Source organism: Tetranychus urticae, chromosome 3, assembly GCF_039701765.1.
Source record: "Tetranychus urticae isolate SD_2017Ah chromosome 3, NJAU_TeUrti_SD_1.0, whole genome shotgun sequence".
Classification (NCBI taxonomy): Eukaryota; Metazoa; Arthropoda; class Arachnida; order Trombidiformes; family Tetranychidae; genus Tetranychus; species Tetranychus urticae.
Genome location: NC_142960.1, coordinates 9,159,261 through 9,181,022, shown reverse-complemented (window position 1 = coordinate 9,181,022; position 21,762 = coordinate 9,159,261). Strand labels below are relative to the sequence as shown.

The following is a 21,762-nucleotide window of genomic DNA, read 5'->3' as shown; positions in this document are numbered from 1 at the left end:
AAAAAGGTGAACAAGCAAACAAAAGCAAGGAAAAAAACTGTTTGTGAAGCTTTTAAACATGTTGATACCTCATTGAAAAAAATAAGAGAAGATGGTTTCGTGATTGCTGTTAAATTGATTTTGTGAGCCGTTCATTTTTTTCACCACTCGTTTTTTTCATCTTTACAATTCTCATGGTTCCTCATTAACCATTAAACAAACCAGATTGATTATCAAGAGGCGAAATTTGTAAACCTAAAAGATTGGAGTCTATCAGTGAATGGAATCAGTTTCATTATTGGATCTCTTTAACCAGCACTTCAGATGGTCAACCAGTTAACATAAACCAACAAATGTGCTGCCCATTTCAATCATGATTGATTTAAATTAACCATATTTTTTACGGAATACTTGCAAGTCGAAACACCAATTGAATGATTACAAAGACAAAAGTCACCCTGAATTGTGATGGATTTTCCATCAAGTTTACATTAGTTGAATTGTATTGTACATCTTTTTACAAGCAAAACAAACTAGTGTTGCTGTGGAGATGCAGAAGAATCTTGAAACAGAGTCAAAGTTCAGTTAAATCTTTGCCTTTTTTTGTCTTCTTAGGCTCTACATTTACACTCATTTTCATGTATATTTTCATAAAATTTACTGAAACAAAGAGGGATGATAAATGATGATACAAGGCAAGATCGACGCCGTTCACTGAACACGGTTAAAATTTTACAACATTGGTAATATGTTTTGATGGGAAAAAAGGCGAAGAAGGAAAAAAAGAAGAAGAAAATTGTTGCAAACAAAATTCTGAACCAATAGATCAAAGAAAGAGGAAAATGATGAGGATGGAAAAGGCAAGACATGATTGAACAGGAGGAACACTTTTTTGATATGAATTTCATGGCAAAGACTTATTGTAATAACCTTTTTTTTATACTCAACTATGTAACAGAAGGTACAACAGTTATATCAACAACAACAACAACAGCAACTAAATTCAAAAGGAAGACAACATGAGCAAAGGCAAAAATAGTTGCATGCGAGTTACACACCTCATTTACAATGAAAAACTTGCCACATCCATATAACATTTCATGTCTACCATGACTATCGAGCTTTTTGTTTTGTGCATTTTGAAAATTCCTCCAAAAATCAAACCATCATCCATCTCACGTTAAACCATCCGCACCATGTTTTAAAATTTTGTTTTCTTGTATTATCATCATTCATTACACCCTCTGCCTCTTCTTCATGAATCACAATTTCTTGGGCTACTGTTCACCATCATTTTCATTATCTTCTTCTCAATCGACATGATATTTCCCTTTTTTGGGGCCAAATTCATTCACTCAATTCTGTCTCTCTTTTTGGTGATCACTTGAATGAAGCAAACTCGGTGAAAATCTTAATATCAATTTTCACTTGAAGTTATTTCAAGATTTGATAGGTTTCCATTTAACTTATCATCAATGTTGCATTGGGATTTAACTTGACTTGAAACCAACGCTCAACAACTTTTATTATTATAACAACCATCTATCAATAGTCTTTTTACATTTTATTGATAATTTAAAATTGAACATTATGTCTTTTCTTGGAGTTTTATCATGAAAGCTTAACATGGAAACCTTTACTCTGACAAACAATTTTTTTACCTTTATTAATATGTAACCTTATAACATTATTAAGAAGGTTATTGACATCTGGACAATACAGTGTAACAAGATTTACATGATTGACCCTTTCAAATTCATTGAGCAAAGAGGAGAATAAAATGAAACAGAAGATGAAATTTCTGATTATATGATGAGTCGCAAACTGTTGGTTAACTGATTAATTCAAAAGAGTCTGTCTTCTTGGCAGACATTGATTGAATTCAGATATAAATGAACATTAATCTTGATCAAATGGTACCCTTGTAACCAAAAGATATATTTAATAGACTTGCTTTCGCCGTGTTAAAACTGTTCATCGACACAACAGCATCTTATCAGCTCTTCAAATCTAACCGCAATTTTGAAATGTGACTCATTTAACTTCAATTTTTGCAACTTATTTCTGTTGCTAATTTTTAATTAACCAATTTTTGTTCACCAATCACAGTTCAAGTTTAACCATTAAGCCAGACTGTCTTTGTTTATTCAATTAGTCCGACATTTTGTTAACAGATTGTCCCATGACTGATACACAAGTGATCATTTAATGGTTTTGCATTTTGTTAATGTTGTCTCATAGTTCAATGTTGAGAGAGATCGTCTCATGTGGTTCAATGTTATTAAAATGAGAAAAGTAAATTTTCTGTATTCAACGATTAATCTTATTAATTAACAATCTTTTCTTTCTTTCCATGTTCACTACCTGCTATACTTTCAACCTTTAATCCAATGGATTGCCATTTACAACGTTAGATGCCACAACATTAAACTTCAATGGAGAGGATTACATGTTAATCGATCTCGGTGAAGAGGCAATAACTCAATCAGAGGATCTTAACCTTCGCTTTAAAACATCTATATCAACCAGTTTTTTGTTCATGGCTTCAACAACTGATCGATGGACATCTTATTTAATCATCTCTTTGGAGGGTGGACGTCTTAAGGTGACAATCAACCTAGGTGAAGGGAATAAGGTTACTTATATTGGTAGCTCGCTGGGGAATGATCGCTGGCATACCATTCGTCTTCACCGTCGAGGACCCAGTTTGGAGGTTAAATGTGATTCTGAAAATGTGATAACTGAGCTTACCGGTCAATTAATTGATTTACATTACTCTTACCTGGTAATTGGATCTTACATTGATTTAAGGCCTGGTACTGTTCGACCAACCAATTTAATTAATGCAAGTGGTAAACAAAATGAAACTCCTAACTTTATTGGCTCAATTCATAATTTAATCCTTAATGGAAATGATTTTATTGAACTTTCTAAACAAAAGATTGACCTTAATTTTACTGTAACAGCAACTTATGGCAAAAAAGACGGGTCCATTCATCGTCCAATCACCTTTAAATCAAGGCGTACCTACATTGGTTTACCTCAGTTGAAAGCATATTCAACAATGGCTCTTTATTTTCAATTTAAAACAACCTTGCCCAATGGTTTAATTTTATATAACGGTGGTAAAGATGAAGATTTTATTGCCATTGAATTGGTTGCAGGTCAACTTCATTACACTTTCAATATGGGCGATGGACAAAGGCGACTGAAATCATCAACTCGATATTCACTTAACGATGGCCAATGGCACTCAGTGGCTGTGGGTCGACCCTCTCTTGGTCAGCATACTTTAATGGTTGATGATATGGTTTCTTCATTTACCAATAATGGACCAAATCTCCATCTTGACCTAACTGGATTACTCTACTTAGGAGGATTACCTTCAGATGCCTATTCTACTTTACCTTCATTGGTTGTCTCCAGTCATGGATTTGAAGGTTGCTTGGCCTCATTAGATTTTAATGGTGAAACCATTGACCCTACTGGAACTGATGCAGTTGTAAGGTCAACCTTGGTATCTAAAGGCTGTTCTGGTGAGGGATCAGTTGAATGTTTACCAGGCAAAGAGGATGGTTCATGTGATTCATTAGTTGCTCTTGGTTCCCCTGTAAACTGTATACCATCTGAGGATTGTTCATGTGATGATAATCAATCATCATCATCAAAATGTTCACAATCTCTTGGTAAGTTAATCGTATTTACATTTTACACTGTCACACTATTGCTTGTTCACACAGCAATGATACACACAAATGTCTTCTCAAGTTGTCCTTACCTTTATTAATTCATCTCTTCGTTTTTTTTCCTGGTTCACAATTAATTGACTACACTTCTAAATATATAAATGATTTCTCAAAGTGACATTGAGGTTACCATTCAAGTTAAAGCTGGAAAAGTCTAAAACATCAGGAGTATCAAAGACAATCATTCAATTGTTGTACACAAATCTGATTTTTACTTTGCTGACCGTTTCCTTTTATTTCAAATGAGTGACACAAAAATCAAGATAACCTTTCAATTCAACTTTTTGGAGATTTATCAGGCAAAGCGAAAAGAAGAAGATGGCAGAGAAAAAAATGTTGATTGAAGTTTATCAACGAATCCATTTCAATGTCAAACTCATGTATAAATGATGTAAAAGCTCTTTGACTATTCGCTTCTTGTTGACTTCTCTCTTGATCAATCTGTCTACCTATCTGTCTACTCTTCTCATCCCTTCCAACATCCACACACATATAACTAGCCATTGGTCAAAATAATATGTATTTAACCTTTATCATGTCCATTCTGATGGAATGTAATCTAAAAGAAACGATCGAAATGGTTAAAGCAAATAACATGATATTTAGGTTGCTAGATTAGTTCTCGTCATGACGATTCATTGTCAACAAAAGAGTTATAGGAAACTAGTGAATGACTTTGAAGATGATTGCTGTTGATGATGATGATGATGATGATGTTGATGAAACACAAAGGTCTTGATACATAAATATCTCATCTGTCAGAAAGCATTTAGCTTTATACTCATTGGAATCAAATTTTGGTGTCAATCGTTTAAAATAAAACGACAAGAGTTAACTTTACATTTGTCAGCTTTATGGTTATGGTTTGAAATGTATTTTAATAATTTCAATCCATTAACCACTGATGATTGCATTGTAGGATTGAAAAAAATTAATAATTAAACATGAAAAGTGAAATTGTTGGTTTGTTTACCCAATTCAACTGAGCTTCAATGAACCTGATTATTTGTTAGCTTTTTTTAGCTCTCTTCTTGCCATCTAATACCTTAGATTATTTTAAATTAATTTGCATCACTTAACTCTACACTAAATGAGATGCAATCAAGAAACTATTCAAATCTCAATTGCAATTTAACCTTGTTTCATCACAATCATTACAACTGTTTGACAATACAGTTAATTAAATCGTTAAACTGTAAAAATTTACTTTGCAGCTTTAATTTTGAATGTCAACCTTCAACTTACATTGCTGGTAATTTAGTTGAGATAATCATCAAAATGGTTTAAAACAATATTCAAAGTGTTCCATCATTTAAATCAACTTAAATCTTCATCTTTTTGCTCATAAAAATTGCTTTTCCTTGTCATTTTCATCAGCTTTTTAATGTAATTTTTCCGTTGATTATATTTTAAATTTCTAAATGATTTATCGTTACTTTTTTGTCAAACCTTCAACAGTTAAATTGATTTTAAATTGAGTTTCAATTTTCTTAATGCACCCAAAATAATCTAATTCATTTTGATATATTCACAACTAGTTTCCATTTCAATTGATGTAAAAATTCATTGATTACTGACATCACCAACATGAGGTATAAATTAGTCTTTTGAGACTCTCGTCATTCCACCAATTGTTTCAATCAAATTAACCTTTTCTCATAGATAATAGTTTAAATTTTTTTTCAATTTACTCTTACAATTTCATCAAGTTGCTCATTTTATTGTTACTGGCTACAAAAATTGATCACAGTTAAGGTAAAGAAACTGTATGATGTAAGTTTGATTGATTGTTTCTGCCTTCAGTTTCCCGAAAAGCCTTTGTAACTGCGATTCTTTTTTTGTTTCCATGTTGACAGAATTGATTCTTTGATTTAATTCAAAGACATAAGCAAGACAAAGGGAAAAAAATCAACAACATAAGACGAAAATAAAGTTGAAAATAAGAGAAAAAAATGATAACTTTACAATTCTTCAAAATCCAGAATTGATTCTTCTTCTCATGTAATAACATTTTTGTATTATTAACTTGGTTTACTTTGCTTTTGCTTTCAAAGACAAAGAAATAGTCAACAAAATAAGATTTTTTCTTGTTTCTCAGTTTGCTTCAACTTTTAATGTTAATGTAATTGTGAATCAACTAATATAATGATATCTTTGAAAGTAAAAGGTAGACATTGTTTCTCCTTTTTTCACCTTAAAAGTGACTTGCCAACAAGATTACTGTTGAAGATGGTTAAAGTGGAAAATTTTGTATCATTTTGTCGAGACTTTTCATTTCCAATTTACTCTAAATTCAATGCAATCTATCAATTTTACAATAGTCACCTTTTAATTGCTTAAGTTGACCATCTCAATTTTGTAGCCATTTTCACTGATCGTTTTGAAACGTATTTTGAGCATTAGCTTTGTAACAAGCTCTAGATCAAAGATCATTTCATAACGAACTTATCAACTCCAAGATTTACAGATGCTTTGAGTGTGTGTTTTTAGTTGTTGAATTGTCCAGAAGCGCAGTTAATCAATGATTAATAACCATTTTCACTTTGAGATTATCAATTTGAGAAATAATAAGCTTTGTCTGAAATTGTTTGAAGCTGAAGGTAGATGAGGTTTTTCAGGATAGGTAGTCGATGGATTCGAGAATCGTTTGAATTATGGACATGAGTTGTAGTTCAGACTTGCATTATTGATATCAGGCAAAAATAGAATGTAAATTTACTTATTTGTAATGAAATTAATTAAATTCAAACTCAAATCATTAAAGATATGAAAATAAATTTATTTGGTGCCCATACTGTGGCGCCATCTAGTGGTCTAAGTATTATAATTTACCGATATTTTTGATTTGAATTAGTTTGTTGTTATTTATCTTTATTGATTCTGATTCAATTGACTCGTGAAATTGCCAAGTTCTTTTAATTTGCTGAGCTAATTTTATCGTATTTAATTATCTCTTAATTCAGGAAGTGCCTCGTATCAGTGGGGATCAAAAGGAGGTTTGGTATTGTTTACTTTTCCAGATAAAAAGTTGGACACGAAAAATGATCATCTTTCAGTTGCCTTTTCAACGGAATCGGACAATTGTGTCTTATTCCGTGTGGATAGTGGTTCAAGTATTGATTATATGGAACTGTCAATATTTGATGGAACCATCTTGATGGTTTATAATCTAGGAACAGAGGATCACGATATTGGCCAATTAGATGTTAAAGTGAATGATGGTAAAGTGCATCTAGTTCGATTCACGCGAACTGGGTCTAACTCAACATTACAGGTTGATAATCACAATGTTGTTAAAAAGGCACCATCTGGAAGAAGACAACTTACCGTTTTCAATAGCCATCATAAGATTCAAATTGGTGGTAAAATGAATACCGTTAAAGATTATCTGGAAAAACCATTTACAGGAATTATCTCAGGATTATTATACAACGGTTACAGACTTTTAGATTTAGCTATGGATAATGATCCTCGGATTGAATTTAAAGGTGATGTACTACTTGTTACATCTACTGGTAATCCCCGTAAAGAATCTAAAAGTAAACCAAATGAATCCTTCAAACCTGAGGTAAATACATATTATCAATCATATTCAGTCTTATAATAGTCTAATTTTACCTCAAGAAAAATCGATAGTTTTTATGCTAATTCTTGTTTGTTTGTTTGTTTTCTTAGGATAATCTTGTGGAGAATAGTTCATCAAATAAGGAAGATTCTGACTCACTAATATTTTCTGGGGAAGGGTCTGGTGATTGTTTCGACGAAAATGATGATGATGACGAAGGTTGTGAAATCAAAACCGTCAAAGAAACTGAAATAGATGAACTGATAACGCCGAAATTGGTAGAGTCTAGTGAAAAACCAACATGGACAAATGAACCTATCGGAAGCTGGGCAACTGTATCAACTAGTCCAACAATCGTACGTCCATGCAATCCAAACTCTGAAGATTGTTCCAGCTCAACTTCAAGGTCCTTTACACCTCAAATAGATGGTTCCACTGTCCAGTTAGGGAGTCCGGAAAAAGTAACAAGCATTTCAGAAACATATGAACGAGTACCTCAAAGTAGTACTAGCCTCGCGCCATGGATAGAACCTGAAAAATCAACTTACGGATGGTATCAGCCTTCTACTCCATCAACTACAAGTCCATCTACACTCTTCCCAAAGATTCCAATCCTTCCTCCTATTCAATATCAGCCGATGCGACCTAGGCCTCAGACACCCACTCGACCTACTGGAAAACCTCCTATTAATGTAGTTCCAATTCCACAAATTCCAAATATTCCAAATGATCTCGACAAACGTAATCCAAACATTGGTACTTATGACAAATCAAAACCCAAAACATCCTTAACTACCGCTTCTAGTGCAGATAAAACAGCCTGGTTAATTGGTTTCGTTGCTGTTACCTTAGTCATAATAGTTATTCTTACTCCTATGATCCTTTATTCTTACATTAAATATCAAAACGATCATTATTATAAAGGACAACCAGGAAATGATTCCATGGCTGGTGCTGATTTAAACAGAATGAAATTTAATCCAATTACAGGCGTGCCAACAATGCTTTCAAGTGATGCTGATCTTGAAGGTAATATTTATCACGGATCATCTCGATCAAATGTATCGCACATAATATCTGTTGAAACAGCTAAAGCCTCAAAAAAGAAAGATACAAGGGAATGGTACGTGTGATTAGAGATGAACTAACAAAGAAACGTTTTAAAAGCTGCTTTTCTTCATATCAAATTAAAATTGTAAATAATGATATATTTTTTTTAACAAGAGTGTTTAATTGTGTACATATTATGTAATAAAAAATCATTTTTCTCAATCTTGATTATACTTTATCATCTTTCACTTTTATAATCACAATGATTAGAGGTAAAGTTGAATTAGATAAGCAACATTCAATTAGCAGCTGTACATTGATTATCAAGAGATTAGGTAAGCCTTTAAAATGTTGCAATAATTCAACTTACCTTCTAAATGTCATTGGAAATAAGATGATTTGTCTTCAAATATATTGAGTAAGGGATTCAGTTTAAACTAAATCAATCATAGACATTCAACGATGATTCAATCTAAAAGCCTGACGTTGAAAAATATTTCAACATTTGAATAGTGAACAAAAACTCACGTTGGTTGGTGAAAAATTTGTGTAAGTCATTGTCATAGTAACCGCGCCAGTTTAATTGTAATCTGTTGTTTCTGTGTTAAAGGTTACTTTTAATTTTCTAGTGAAGTTCGATTAATGATCATAGTCAAGTCAAAATGCAAGAACCCAGTTTATCGTTGTTGCGACCACCCCAGGTCACTGAATTAATCCGAAAATGTCAAACTGGATGTGTGAAAAACCTGACCCGCTATAATTTACAATTCTTTCGCAAGTTGATTGAAGCTGATGAATTTTATTTTAGATTGGTTTATAGTCATATTCAACGTGGGAAATTTTTCCAGAGATTTGACAAATTATTTGTCCACAATGGTCGCCATGTTTACAATTTACGTTCAGACAGGATCAACGACTCAACTAGACTCTACTCTATCGAGCAATATGTGAGAGGTTTAAAGTTAGCTGACCATAGAGTGCTTGCAATTAAATCGCCAATCGTAAGTATCGTTTGACTTGCTTCACTTGACTCGCTTGACTTCTTTTCATTGTAATGAGTTATTCATTCTAATTCTTATCTCAAATTCTTATCTCCATAAAGTATACACCTACAATGCTTCCTCGGTCTAAATATCGGCCCATGTTACTCATTTTAAATGACCACAATAAACTTTTGGTTATTGATTTTGACACTGGTGAACTTATCGACACAATCTACCTTGGCTCTATGGAAAGATGCAAATTCACTTACATTGGATGGGAAAAATATATGGAAACTATTCTCATACAATCGACTGATTTAATGGCTCAAACAGACGGACGAGTCATTAGTTACAACATATTAATGTCGATTTGGCCTCTTAAATTTATTGCTTGTTTCGATATAGAGTGCCATGTAAGTTTTAATTATTTCCATAACTTTGATAGAATTACATTTATTCAGATTAATAATTCCTTTAAAATTTAACCTTTTTCAGATCTTTGAAAGACAAAGAAGTACCAACATTTCGGAAGGAATGCTGATTCTGAGTAATCCTCAGCCTCCTGATCAATTCGTTAATATCTACAGTCTAACGGACATTTTGGATCCCGAGAATTACAAATGGTACACTGATATTGATAAACACTGTACAAACGAAGAAAGGTGCGATGAATGTTGGCGATCTGAGGCAAGGGTTGTAGGCAGAGATGGCCATGGATTTCCTACCAATATAATTATTAAAACTAAACCAAGATTACTTTTGTCAATTTTAACCTGTTTCCCGTGCATTGAATTTGGCTATAATCCTTTCCATTATATATACTCTCCTCCTGGACAAAGAGACACCTTTAATGTGGAACGTTTAGAGGGTCGAGTTCCAGTTATAAATGGTTCAATTACATTTGATAATTATTTGGAGGAGCACAATAAATTATTGTTTCACGATGACCCTGTTGAAAATAGAATAATTTCAATTGAATCACATAAACTTGCATTTTATAAAATAATCAACAATGTTCTTACCAGACGAGGTGAATTATCTCCAACTCCACCTGAATTTTTTGACGATCTTCAAGTGAGAATGAGAAACCAAAGGAAAGCAAAGAAAAATGACAATATGTACAAAAGCTTCTTCTCCCATGTATATGACGTCGATACAGAAATCTTTTTTGTGCTTGGAGTTGACCTTTCATCTGACAAACCAACCACACCTGTGATGTGCTTATTTGACAACTTTAATGGACAGCTGTTGAAAAAATTTCCTCTAAATTTTAAAGCTGAAGAATCAAACGACTATGATCTCTGGGCTGATCGTGATTTACTATTCATTAACGAAAACAACTCATTTGGCCCAAGCAGAGCTATGTGTTATCGATTAGAAAGGTTACCAATCGAAATCTAAGCAATATTTTCAAATTTGTGAACAAATATCTCGCACGTTGGAGCTACCATTAGTTTACTGTGACTCGATTCTTGCAATGATGTGTCAATTTTAAATTATTTCACACTAACCATTTGCCTAACGACCAATCAATTGTGATAGTTGTCTCAATACAAGCCTTTATAAAGTACATTTGCCAATTTACTCGTTTTTTGGTGTCTTAACAGTCATTAAAATTTTTGAAGGTTAAGAATTGCGCACAACAAATACATAAATGAAATCAATAATGAAATGGTATGGACTATTATAAAACAATTAGAAATTTACGATCAAATTTAATGCTATTTAATGGTCTCAAATACTTCAAAGAAAACATTACCGTTTTCTTTCGCTTATAAGAAGGCTTAGATTGGTACTCATACTTCAGTTAAAACTTCAGAATGGTGATATCTCAATCTTAGACTATACAAAAACTCAGGTAAGATTTTTAAGCTATTCATTACCTTAAATATAAATTAATAATAGTTTCTTATTATTTACAGATCAAAGTCAGTCAAAAGACAGTAGCAGCTTAATTATCTGCAGTGGAGGACAAAATTAAATATTGCAAATCCAGCCATTTCGCCATTTCCCGTGAATTCAATACTCAACAGTCTTAATCAAAGTATAAAAGGCTTAAACTGAATCTTTTGGCTTAATCTAGCTGACTAAATCCACTTTATGGTGCTACAAGATTTAAATGAAAATATACGATTGGTTGTAGAAGAAAACGAGCGAGGAAAAGCTGGTTTTAATCATTTAACCTGAAAACACATGTTGATTTGTAATTTACTTTAATACAATTGTATGATGATCCTCTGTTAATTTGATTGACATGACCTTGACAATGATACCAAGCAGATTGATTAACTAGAATAGCTTATAATAATGATCATCTAACCTGTCTTTTATTCAATCAACTTCATTAGTACTAACCCAATGAATGAAACATGTTAGGTTAAAAAATTTGAAAACAAATTGATTAGCATTCGCTGTGAATTTTTTTTCAAAATGTTTTAACCTTAATTTTTACCCAATTCAGATCATATTTCTCATTTTCCGTATCAACTTAAGTCATGTAATTACAACCAGATTGAAGCATTCATGTAAAAAATTGCAGCTTCACCCAATCAACCAAAAAGACTGAGCAAAACACTTCTATTTGTTAATCTATTTAGATCATCAATTAAAATTTCCGCTCTTAAAATACTCTATTCTGGTTATCAACCCAAGTCATCTCTCTAATATTTACGCGTTTAATTTGAGTCCGTTTATGGACAATCAATGTAACCAATCAGTTGATATTTTAACTTTCATTTAGATTGTGAATAAGCCATAATTAAATCAATAACTAATAGTTTGATATCTTTCGTGTGGTTTCATTTATTACTTACAACCTGTTTAAATTTCCATCATTTGAAGCTTACAGTGTTGCTTTTTCATCTTGTTGGCTATAAAATGAACACTTACTTAATTACATTTTATTACATTGTCAACTGTTAATTAACATAAATTAATGACCTTTTCAAACCAAACTTTAAATGAATTATCTATTGTAACACCAGAGTAATCAACATCAACTGAATAAATCATCAGGATTGAAGCTACATTGTATTGCAAGTTAGAGACCAAATTCACAGGTTGAGAGTGTAAATAATAAATCCTTTTTTTTATCTTTCACAACTTTCAATCAATTCCAGCATAGAGAGATGTTCATAATAATGTTTCATGAGAATTCCAAGGTTGTATTTCATTATTAGGTTATAATAAATGAAACAAAGGTAGATGCACATGTAATGAAGCTCAATTGAAGATGAAAGTGGTTTTTTTTGAAGTTTGTATGCAAAGTTGATTCAAAGTGAAAGCTTTCAATTGAAGATTAGCATTTTTCAATTTTTCTCATTTGATTGTGATTGTATGGGTTACCGAATGAATGTATCGCGATTTAGCTTGGATTGGGATTTGGTTCCATCTTGTTGCTCGGTTGGTTACTTTGATTATTACCTGCTTATCCAATGACAATAAACAACAGGTAATGAGCCTTATTAACACCGAGGGAAGCCAAGTGTATGGAAGCGAGTGAGGACCAGATAGCAATAATAAGACAATGAATATGATGATGATGATGATGAAAGAAGAAGCGAGAGGAAAGTCATTTCTTAATTGTTTCAAGCCAAACTCAGTCAGTAGTGTGACCTTAAATGTTAGGCCTAAAAAAACAAGTTATCCCAGTCTCTTTGAGATGTTCATCCTAAAACAAGTGATCACAGTGATTCCAAGTAGCAGTTTTTTGTTTTATCAAGTAACGTCCATATTAATCAGCATACCAATCATCACTGAAGAGCAGGAAGATAAATATAATAATGATAATAATGTTATTATCACCACTATTATGCAGTTTTGTTGGTATAGTATAAAGTTGAACAAGGTCAATTGGAAATTGGGTTGCAAGGTAAAAACAGTGAGAAGTGCCTTAATTTTAGCCAAAAGTAAGGAAGACGTAAAGTGTTGATGGTGAAGATGGCGATTTGAGAAATATTAAAATATAGTCAGGTCAGGTTGAAGTGGTCAAGAAGCTCATGATGCCAAGATGAATGGGAAGATAAGATGACCTGAGAAAATATTGTTTGATTGAAGCCATTAACCATTGAATGATCATTATTATTGTATTAAATATGGAACCTGTTGTTTGAGGTAGAAAGCAAAAAAAAACAAAGTTAGATGATTGTAATTGACATGAGGATATAAAAAGAAGTCATTTGTATTGATTGAATGAAAAAATAAAATAAACCTTAACATCAAAAAAACAAGTTTATATCCATCTATTGTTATTGCTATTGACAATTCTGATGATATTTAGCATGAAACATTGTTTCCTGATAACATTTCAACAGTGTTAATCAGTATAAATGAAGTTAAGGCTTATTATTACAACACGTTCAAGGTTTACCAAAGGTTTTAGTTTACAAATTGTCATCAATCATGTTCAATTTGAAATAGGTGAATGTGAGAGAGGTTTAGTCACAGATGAACTGTTCTGAACATCCCTAGGCCTCGCCATCTTCCTCATCTTTATCATCTTCCTTCCTCAGTCTCTACCTGCTAGGCCTACTTTTGGTTTGTCCCATACAACACCTTCAACTTATTGAAAGTAACACCAAAAAAACTGACAATAAACTGAACATTTGACACTTAACAATAATCAAATTGTGTGGATGAAACAAATGTGTTCAACAACAATTGATGGTGAAACAATAAACTGATTACAGGGAAATGATCATTTGTTAATCAAAATAAAAAATGATTAAAGGTAACTTTCACTCTTCAATGCATCCAACAATGGCTATTTGAGTGACTATTACAATACAAGTTACAACACAAATGCCTTGCTATGCATGGTAAGTGTTGGTTACAATTGATCATAAATCCCTTAAATCAATGAGAGTGAACAAGTTAATTATTCAACAACTAAGCCTAACAGTTGTAACGTGTATGGTAATTAATATATTACATACACTAATTTAGTTAAACACGTATATCACACAATTTGATTATTGTTATTACAATTGTCATTACAATTAGTATTTATTGTATTGTCTTCCGAATCAAATGTTGAATGTGATCAAAATGGAGAGAGAGAGACTTTTTCATGTTGACTACAATAATTTGAGGTGAAAATAACAATTAAGGTTATTAGTCTCATTATTGTATATCTTTTTGTGTCTTTTTCCTTGGATTGGGTTCCATCACTTTCATTATTGTTAATATGATTGTTGTCATCATTATCATTCCCTTCTTGGTTTCATTAACCATGAGTATTTGGCCTCTTCCATCCGGTCCTCTGTCAATAAAATTAACCCCAACAGGGTAAATGCATCTAGTTTGTCATCTAACTGGTTAATTAGTGTTGATGATCCTGATGGTACATTCAGCAGATGAGTTGAAACCCTGAAGAGGAAATAAGGTAAAAAAGGTAAAATTAGCATAAAATTTTCAGAAAAAAAATTGGGTAAAAATTGGGTAAAAGATGATTTATTTCTGGTTTCAAAATTGTTTGGGTTAATGTATTAGTTGTAAGTATTGGTTTGTGTGTCTAAATGGTTGATGATTATCAAGGGATAATCAATGCTGAATTCAGCAGAAATAATTTAAATTGTTTATGGATAATTCAAATTGATTGGGATTTCATGTATGGCAAGGTTAACATTGGTATGACAAGTTGGTGAGTGTATTTCAAAGTTAATACAAAATAATCTGATGATGACAAACAGGAAGATGCGAAAATAGTTAATATATAAATTAACCATGAAAAATTTGATCATTTTAAGGGAATCAAATGAAAATTTCATTGACAACGAGCAAGTATTTAATAAATTGTGACTTCTCTATTTTCATTATTTTCAACTCCACTTGTAATCCTTTCATATCCTTTCAAGTTTTGTCGTATTTTATCATTTCACTTGAAATAATTAAAATTAACCATTAAATTATGATTTAACCTACAATTCCTGATCTTAATGGTTTTCAATCAACAATAAAAAAAACAAGTAAGACAATAATGGTTAAGGTTTTGTTGCTTACTGAACAGTTTTTATGTGAAATTAACCAAACCAGTCAAGAGGACAATAACAATGTGCATGATAATTAAAGACAGATTTAAGATTGATTATTGAATTAATGGATTAAGCTGGCTTGACTAAAATTAACTGGTGTAAGTACACTAATCGTAGACTAGTTAATAATAGTAAATATAAAACAGTTGATTAAAAATAAGCTCAACAATTTAACGCAGATAAAACGAGTGTAAACGAGTTTAGAAACCAGAAAATTTCAGCAGCAACGATCTTTAACCAATTCAGTGGTTTTTGGAAGGAAAAAAAGTTAAATTTCAACAAATTTTGTTGACTAAAATGAAGCTAATATGAATTAAGACAGGAAGACAAATTGATAATTCAAATTAATAACGTTAAATTGTTAAGAAAAAAAAGAGTAAATTATTAGGCCAAGGTTTTTTTCGCTATTTATTGCTAACTGTAACCAGTAGAGGCCTGATAAATTTAATAGTTTAACTTAAATTAAGCTGATTCACCGTGTGAATCATTTTCTTTGAATTTTTGCTTAATTTAAATCAATCAAATTAAATCATCATTCAGGATAATCACTTTAACCAAGATGAATCAGTGAGGAAACTGAGGCATCGTTTTGCATCTCATGTCTCTTCACAGGCAAAGGAAGAAAAGGTTTGATTTTGTGATTTAATTTGATCAACCTTTTGGTCAACTGTTGATCAAGTCTTGCAAATGTCAAAATAGTGATTAATCCAATGATGGATGTAATCAATTGATTAGCAAAAAACGATTCTGGATGATAATCTGCTGTCTTACGGAGCGTTAATATGGTTTGACAATTTTCAATGAAGGTAGAGTAAAAAATGCTGATATTGTATGTACCTTTGATGGATTAATATTGTTGACTGGTTGTTGTTGTTTATGTTGATGATGATGATGATGGTAACTGATCATGATCATGATGATTGAGTTTCATGTCTTTTTTTTGTATTTATATCTCGGTTGTCAACATTAACGGATGACACGTTTTTCATTTCATTTACAGTTGATTGTTGGGAGAAAGTTTTGTGTTAACTGTTACCTTTAGTATCTTATTTAGGACAAAATGAAGTAAAATTTTCAATTGAAAATGTCTTGTTGTGAAGATGAAGTTTTGTCAAAATATCCAGCTTACGGTAGGTTGGTTTTTGATGACAAGGGAGATGATGAAGAGAGTTGATGATGATGAAGCCAAGGCTGTAATTGAAGGGGAAACCAATTGATGAAAGTTGTTGTTGTTAATGACGTTTTTAACTGTTTATAAATCCTTTAGCAATTCATTGAAATACCTTTTTTTTCAACAAACTGTTTACTGGTTACATTGAAATGAAGTCATGTTGTTGTTGTTGTTGTTTGTATATTAAGGGTGTGTGATTATTTTGAGCGCTACTTTTGGAAGCTGATTTGTAACGCTTATACATTAAAATTGAATGTATTTTTTGACATTAAGCCATTATTTATCAATGAAATATAATAATATGATAATCCAAGGTAGGCCCAATGTTCATTAAAAGGTTAACAATTTATGTTTAAGCAGCATGTTTTTATAAAAACACAAAAAAGGTTACTTCAGGTTGAAAATCCAATGGTTTTTTACTCTATCTGGTTTGAAGAGAGTCATTATTTAAATTAATTCACTATGGAGGTTTAAAGTTGACTTTATTTAACTAGACAATTAATACAATTTAAATTGGCCATTCGTGATTAAGGTTGTTAATTTAAAAATAATTGAATAATGTTTAGTGAATAAAGAAGCAAAGAAAATTAAGAAAACGACAAAATTTAAAAAGGGTAGCGTCTTTTCTTATTGGCATTACATTGTGTAACCATTAGCGACGACAATGGACAAGACAACTTGTGATTTTGCTTAAGATCTTATTAATGTTTGTTGCTTGTGTTACTGTTAACAAATTGTTAATTGTTTCTGATTGTTTACCATCAACATGATTATCAACACACCCTCATGGTAAGTTTATGCTCATGATAGAGGGAGTTAGTGTGCCAACTCATTTCAAGTTGAGTTACATGATTGTGAATTCATTTCATTCATTCATTCGTTTTCATTAAGATTGATTCACTTTTTTTTTGTTTCGTTTGGTTTCTTTATTGCTACTTTTTTCCCCATAATTTTATTTCAGTTTTTAATTTTTGTTCTTTGTTTTTATTTCTCTTCTTATCATTTTTCAACATGTTTATTATTTATACGTTAATGGTTTTACTTACCTATTCTGTTACCACCATAAAAGCCAATCCACTTTTAGCGGGATGTGTGGTGCAGTCCAGTCTTCAATTGACCGAATGTGAAAGAGATATACGATTTCGTTTTGGTTACGCTAATAATACGGCCACTGATTGTTGTGTTTACTGGGGTTTATATGATTGTTTCCAGGATGAGTTATCTCGTCGTTGTCCATCTGATCGTGTTAGTGACTTGAATCGCTATCTACATGCCGATCATACGATTAAGGTTACAGCGGATTGTAAACGGTTCCCATCGCGATTCTGGTGTGAGCTTCATTTCATTGGATTCTGGTTTAGCATGATATTTATCATCTTGGCCATCATTGTGTTTATCGTGGTTGTTGTTTTTATTGTGTTGTTCTTGAAAAGGCGATTTTTACGACGAAAGGATCATCGTCGACCATTGACCGCAACAATTAACAATGCAACCAACAATGGTGCCAAAGAGATTCGCACAGGAGCTCCATTGGCTAACAGTAAAATTGACGATCTTTAGATTAGACCTTTTTTTAATCATTTTTATTTCGTTAACATTACACAAAGATTTCACTTTTCTAACAAACTAGATTTGAATCAAGACAAGATAGTAAGAGTGCGTTAATTAGAATCATAGTTTATCTCATTTTTTTGCGGTTACTTTACTGTTATTTGGAAGATAGTTTTAAGCAAAGCATTTATCCATATTCATCGACACAAGTCTCTCAAATTGCAATCAACCATCAAGCCATCACCACAACCACTATCATCAGCATCACATTAATCATCATCATAATCAACAACATTTGCCATCAACAAACATTGACAATCATAATGATCGCGAATCAATTCCATATTCAAGTGACCTTTTCTTTTGATCCATTTTGTGTGGTTTTGATTTGGCTGGTCAAAATTATCAACAACAAAAATGGTCAATTATGATTGCATTTAATCCCACCTTTTCAATGGTTTCTTTCATTGTGTCCAAATGTGAAAAGAAATGAAAAAGGATGAGGATTCCAAAGGTGATGAGGAAGAAGATGATTATTGCTAAAAGCTAAGGATGATGATCAACAATAATAACAAGCAATTCTGTTAAACTTTTATTACTTCTTGGCTTTTGTTTTCTTTGAACAAAATCAAAGTTAATCAAGGAAATCGTCATTTCTACATCCATTCAAGAGTCTTCTCTAGTCATCTAAAGATTCATTGTCATCACCATCAGCCTCATCATCATCATCATCATCATCATCGCCATCATATTTCCTGAGCAGGTCTCAATTGACTTTATCATTTTTTATATTCAAAATGAGTCTTCGAAAGCTTAGTACCAAAGTATTTTGTTCAATTCATTATCGTTTCAATTGTTATCATTAATAACAAATGGTCAGACTTTTATTGTGTTAACATCAATTATTACTTGGATGATTTAAGGAAAGTTGTTCAAATATTTGAATGATGATGATGATTATGATGATATTATAATTATGATTATGACAACAGTAAAAGGATGTTAATTTGAAGCAACCTTTTACATGTTGATTTTTCATAATCTTTTCATTCAAATTTTGTTCAGTGAATTATTGTTACAATTGTAATCATCAATTTTGATTATTCAATCTCGCTCTCTTCCTCTCCTAAATCATCAATTATCTCATCAATCTTGGTATTAAACGTTTTGGTCACAATCGCCTTAATCATCATCACCAACACCATACAACTATCAACAAATACAACAAAACCAACATCAATAATCATTTTCATTCCAAAGATCATCAAAAATCATCATCAACATCATGATCATCACATCACACAATGATAAAGAAATTAATTAAGAATGCAATGGAAAGAACCAACAATCAACAATCGCCTTAACAATCAAAGGATACAAAATTTGTTATTTTAATGACAAAATGTAACATTTTTTGTTTGCATTTTTTTACACTTCTATTCAATTTACTATCACTTTTTTATTCTTATTAATATTACGATTATAATTCATAATTATTCAAACAACTGTAAGCGAACTGCCCAAATCGACGTCTTTTTTTCTAATATTTATTTGTCATTGTGAACATTTGATTGTACATTAAATTGTTCACTGCCTTTTGATCACAAATAAAAATCATCAAATAAAAAATGCAATTACTTTTCACTTGTTTTCACAAATCTGGTTTGCTTTGGTTATTTGAAACCCAATTTTTGGGCTTTCAAGTTACATTTGAAATTTGATTTACCTGTAAATCCCATTGAACCAGAAATTATGTTTTAAATTGACTCAACCGCAAGTCAACTGTATCCACAGATTGTGGGTAATAATGAAACATGATTTACCTTGATTGCTACTTTAAATTCTGGCTAATTTTTATGTTCAAATAAAATTACTTTAATAGCCTACAAATGGTCATTTGTGTAATTAATCAATCCATACTGATTTGGTCCACTATTAAATTAAGAAGAAATGGGAAAATTGCTATTTTCATTATCGCGCCATTGGTTAACCATTTCTAATTGGCTAAAAATTGGCTTTCATTTTCCCTCTCGTTTTATTTTAGGTTTTGCTTATTTTTGATCTTCAATTTTTTTACCAGTGACAATAATTAAATTAACCTTGTTTCATTGTTCATAAGTTGACTGATAATTTATCATCATCATTAATATTACAATCATCTTGCCTGATAATTAATAAGTGTTGAACAATTTGCCGTTGAAGAAGCAACATGACAAAATAACTGTAACCAATTTTCCTCCATGTGAGTTAACACATAAGTTATGAAGCCTCTCTCGTCTGGTATTATTAATCTTTACCCTTTTATTGCTTAGTTTAGAGTTGAACGTTGGTTTGGGATATGATTACTCATTGGTATGGTTTAATTGTTAATTATCGCTGCTATTATTAAACTGGAAGTGAAATTAAAGTTACCCTAACAACTGAATTATAAAGTGGTTTATGTAATAATCAACATATTTCTCATCTTCCTGTGATGTGTTTACTCTTCCAATTAATTTGATATGGTTAACAAGGTAAATATTGTATTAATGGTGATAAAAAATGATGAATAAGTTGATGATAAGAATTTATGAGAATCTCGAAAAAAGCTGTTTACATTTTACAGCCAACTTTACCACGAGTAAATCTAAATTTGATTAATTGTTAACAAATAATCAACTAATAACAAATGGATATCATTATGGTAGTGTTTAGTTAACCATGTAAATTGACCTTTGCTTTATTGTTATTTGCTTTAAAGCAATTTTTAGGGCCAAAGCATAATTTTAAATGTTAGTTAATTTGAATCACAATATTTAAACATTCTTTCAAAATCACCACACAATTTAGTGAATTTGGGTTAACCGTAAACATTTAAAAAGGTAGATTACCTTGGTTTCCATTTGGAAACAAATTAACTGTTTAATTTGTGGTCAATTTTTTGCCAATAGTTTTGATTCTCATCAATCAATACACCAAAAAAAAGTGAACAGGTATTTGACCATCTTTTCTGAATAAGCTCTGATTCATTCAAATTTCATGTCAAGCAAAATAAGTCTTTTATTCAGATTTTCTTTTAATTACTTTCCATGATAGGTTACTTTACTCAAGAAACGTAACTTTACCATCAACAAGAATACATGATCCAAATTAAATGGTAACTGTTCCATTACATGAACCATTTAATCAAGATTTCAAGTTATTCTCTATTGATGATTACATTTGAGAGTAACATAATCCAAGTATAATTCATATCATAATGATTTCAAGTTTACTAACCAATTTAAAATTAACGAGATGCTGAATATTACCTCAAGCCAGTATCTCACCCTTTACCTCTTCATATGCAGTCAAGTAAAGGTTAAGTCCATCTGTTGACCAAAAATCATTTGAAATTTATTAAAATTTTAAGGCCTTGATATGATCAGTAACTATTTGATTCTGTTGATCAAATAAATCACATTTAGACATTCCAAGATCCCAATTTGCTTCTTCCGCTTAATTTGCCCATTTCACCTCAATCTTTTGAATAAGATTTTCTGGTTTCGTTTAATGAATTTTATATTTTTTAGTATTTTGATTTGTGTCTTCACACTTTTTTGCTGCTAAGTTGTAAGTTGTTGGACAAGCCTGTCGAAATTGATTATCATTTTTTAATCACCAATCAATTGCGATTTATTTTTCAATCATTTTAACCTTTTTTTCT

General features: G+C 31.5%; 2 protein-coding genes and 2 long non-coding RNA genes across 9 annotated transcripts in view; 3 read left to right on the top strand and 1 right to left on the bottom strand.

The window, feature by feature from the left end:
* Positions 1–8,568, top strand: part of Nrx-1 (Neurexin 1) — a 58,610-nt gene extending 50,042 nt beyond the window's left edge. The window contains exons 9-11 of the mRNA XM_015937186.3: positions 2,394–3,665; positions 6,689–7,293; positions 7,401–8,568. Of these exons, the coding sequence (XP_015792672.2) occupies positions 2,394–3,665; positions 6,689–7,293; positions 7,401–8,423 (2,900 nt within the window). The 3' untranslated portion in view covers positions 8,424–8,568. The remainder of the gene's footprint in view (positions 1–2,393; positions 3,666–6,688; positions 7,294–7,400) is intronic.
* A 394-nt stretch (positions 8,569–8,962) lies between these two features.
* LOC107369297 (DDB1- and CUL4-associated factor 17) lies at positions 8,963–11,956 on the top strand. 2 transcript variants are annotated; one of them, XM_015937259.3, is made up of 4 exons: positions 8,963–9,341; positions 9,443–9,736; positions 9,819–11,181; positions 11,246–11,956. In XM_015937259.3, exons 1-3 carry the CDS (start codon positions 9,003–9,005, stop codon positions 10,722–10,724), a joined length of 1,539 nt encoding a protein of 512 aa, XP_015792745.1. In that variant the 5' UTR covers positions 8,963–9,002; the 3' UTR covers positions 10,725–11,181; positions 11,246–11,956. The 2 variants fall into 2 exon arrangements, with proteins under 2 accessions (XP_015792745.1, XP_089125122.1); XM_089268996.1 differs by having other exon boundaries at positions 11,229–11,956.
* Positions 11,957–12,100: 144 nt separating this feature from the next.
* On the bottom strand, positions 12,101–17,116 carry LOC107369384 (uncharacterized). 5 transcript variants are annotated; one of them, XR_001570298.3, is made up of 4 exons: positions 16,639–17,116; positions 16,193–16,546; positions 13,534–14,690; positions 12,101–13,424 (listed from the first exon to the last, which is right to left on the bottom strand). It is a non-coding gene; the product is annotated as an uncharacterized LOC107369384 (long non-coding RNA). The 5 variants fall into 5 exon arrangements; XR_016199730.1 differs by having other exon boundaries at positions 13,693–14,690; positions 16,639–17,112; XR_016199731.1 differs by having other exon boundaries at positions 14,319–14,690; positions 16,193–17,103.
* A 57-nt stretch (positions 17,117–17,173) lies between these two features.
* LOC149093315 (uncharacterized) lies at positions 17,174–19,721 on the top strand. The gene is made up of 2 exons (XR_016199725.1): positions 17,174–17,315; positions 17,596–19,721. It is a non-coding gene; the product is annotated as an uncharacterized LOC149093315 (long non-coding RNA).
* Positions 19,722–21,762: the final 2,041 nt, after the last annotated feature.

What these genes read in the sequence shown, in the direction of transcription:
- LOC107369297 (XM_015937259.3), top strand. Translation starts at nt 9,003, where the DNA reads ATGCAAGAACCCAGTTTATCGTTGTTGCGACCACCCCAGGTCACTGAA. An exon ending in TTGCAATTAAATCGCCAATC is followed by an intron (nt 9,342 to 9,442) that starts GTAAGTATCGTT and finishes ATCTCCATAAAG; the next exon opens with TATACACCTACAATGCTTCC. An exon ending in GTTTCGATATAGAGTGCCAT is followed by an intron (nt 9,737 to 9,818) that starts GTAAGTTTTAAT and finishes AACCTTTTTCAG; the next exon opens with ATCTTTGAAAGACAAAGAAG.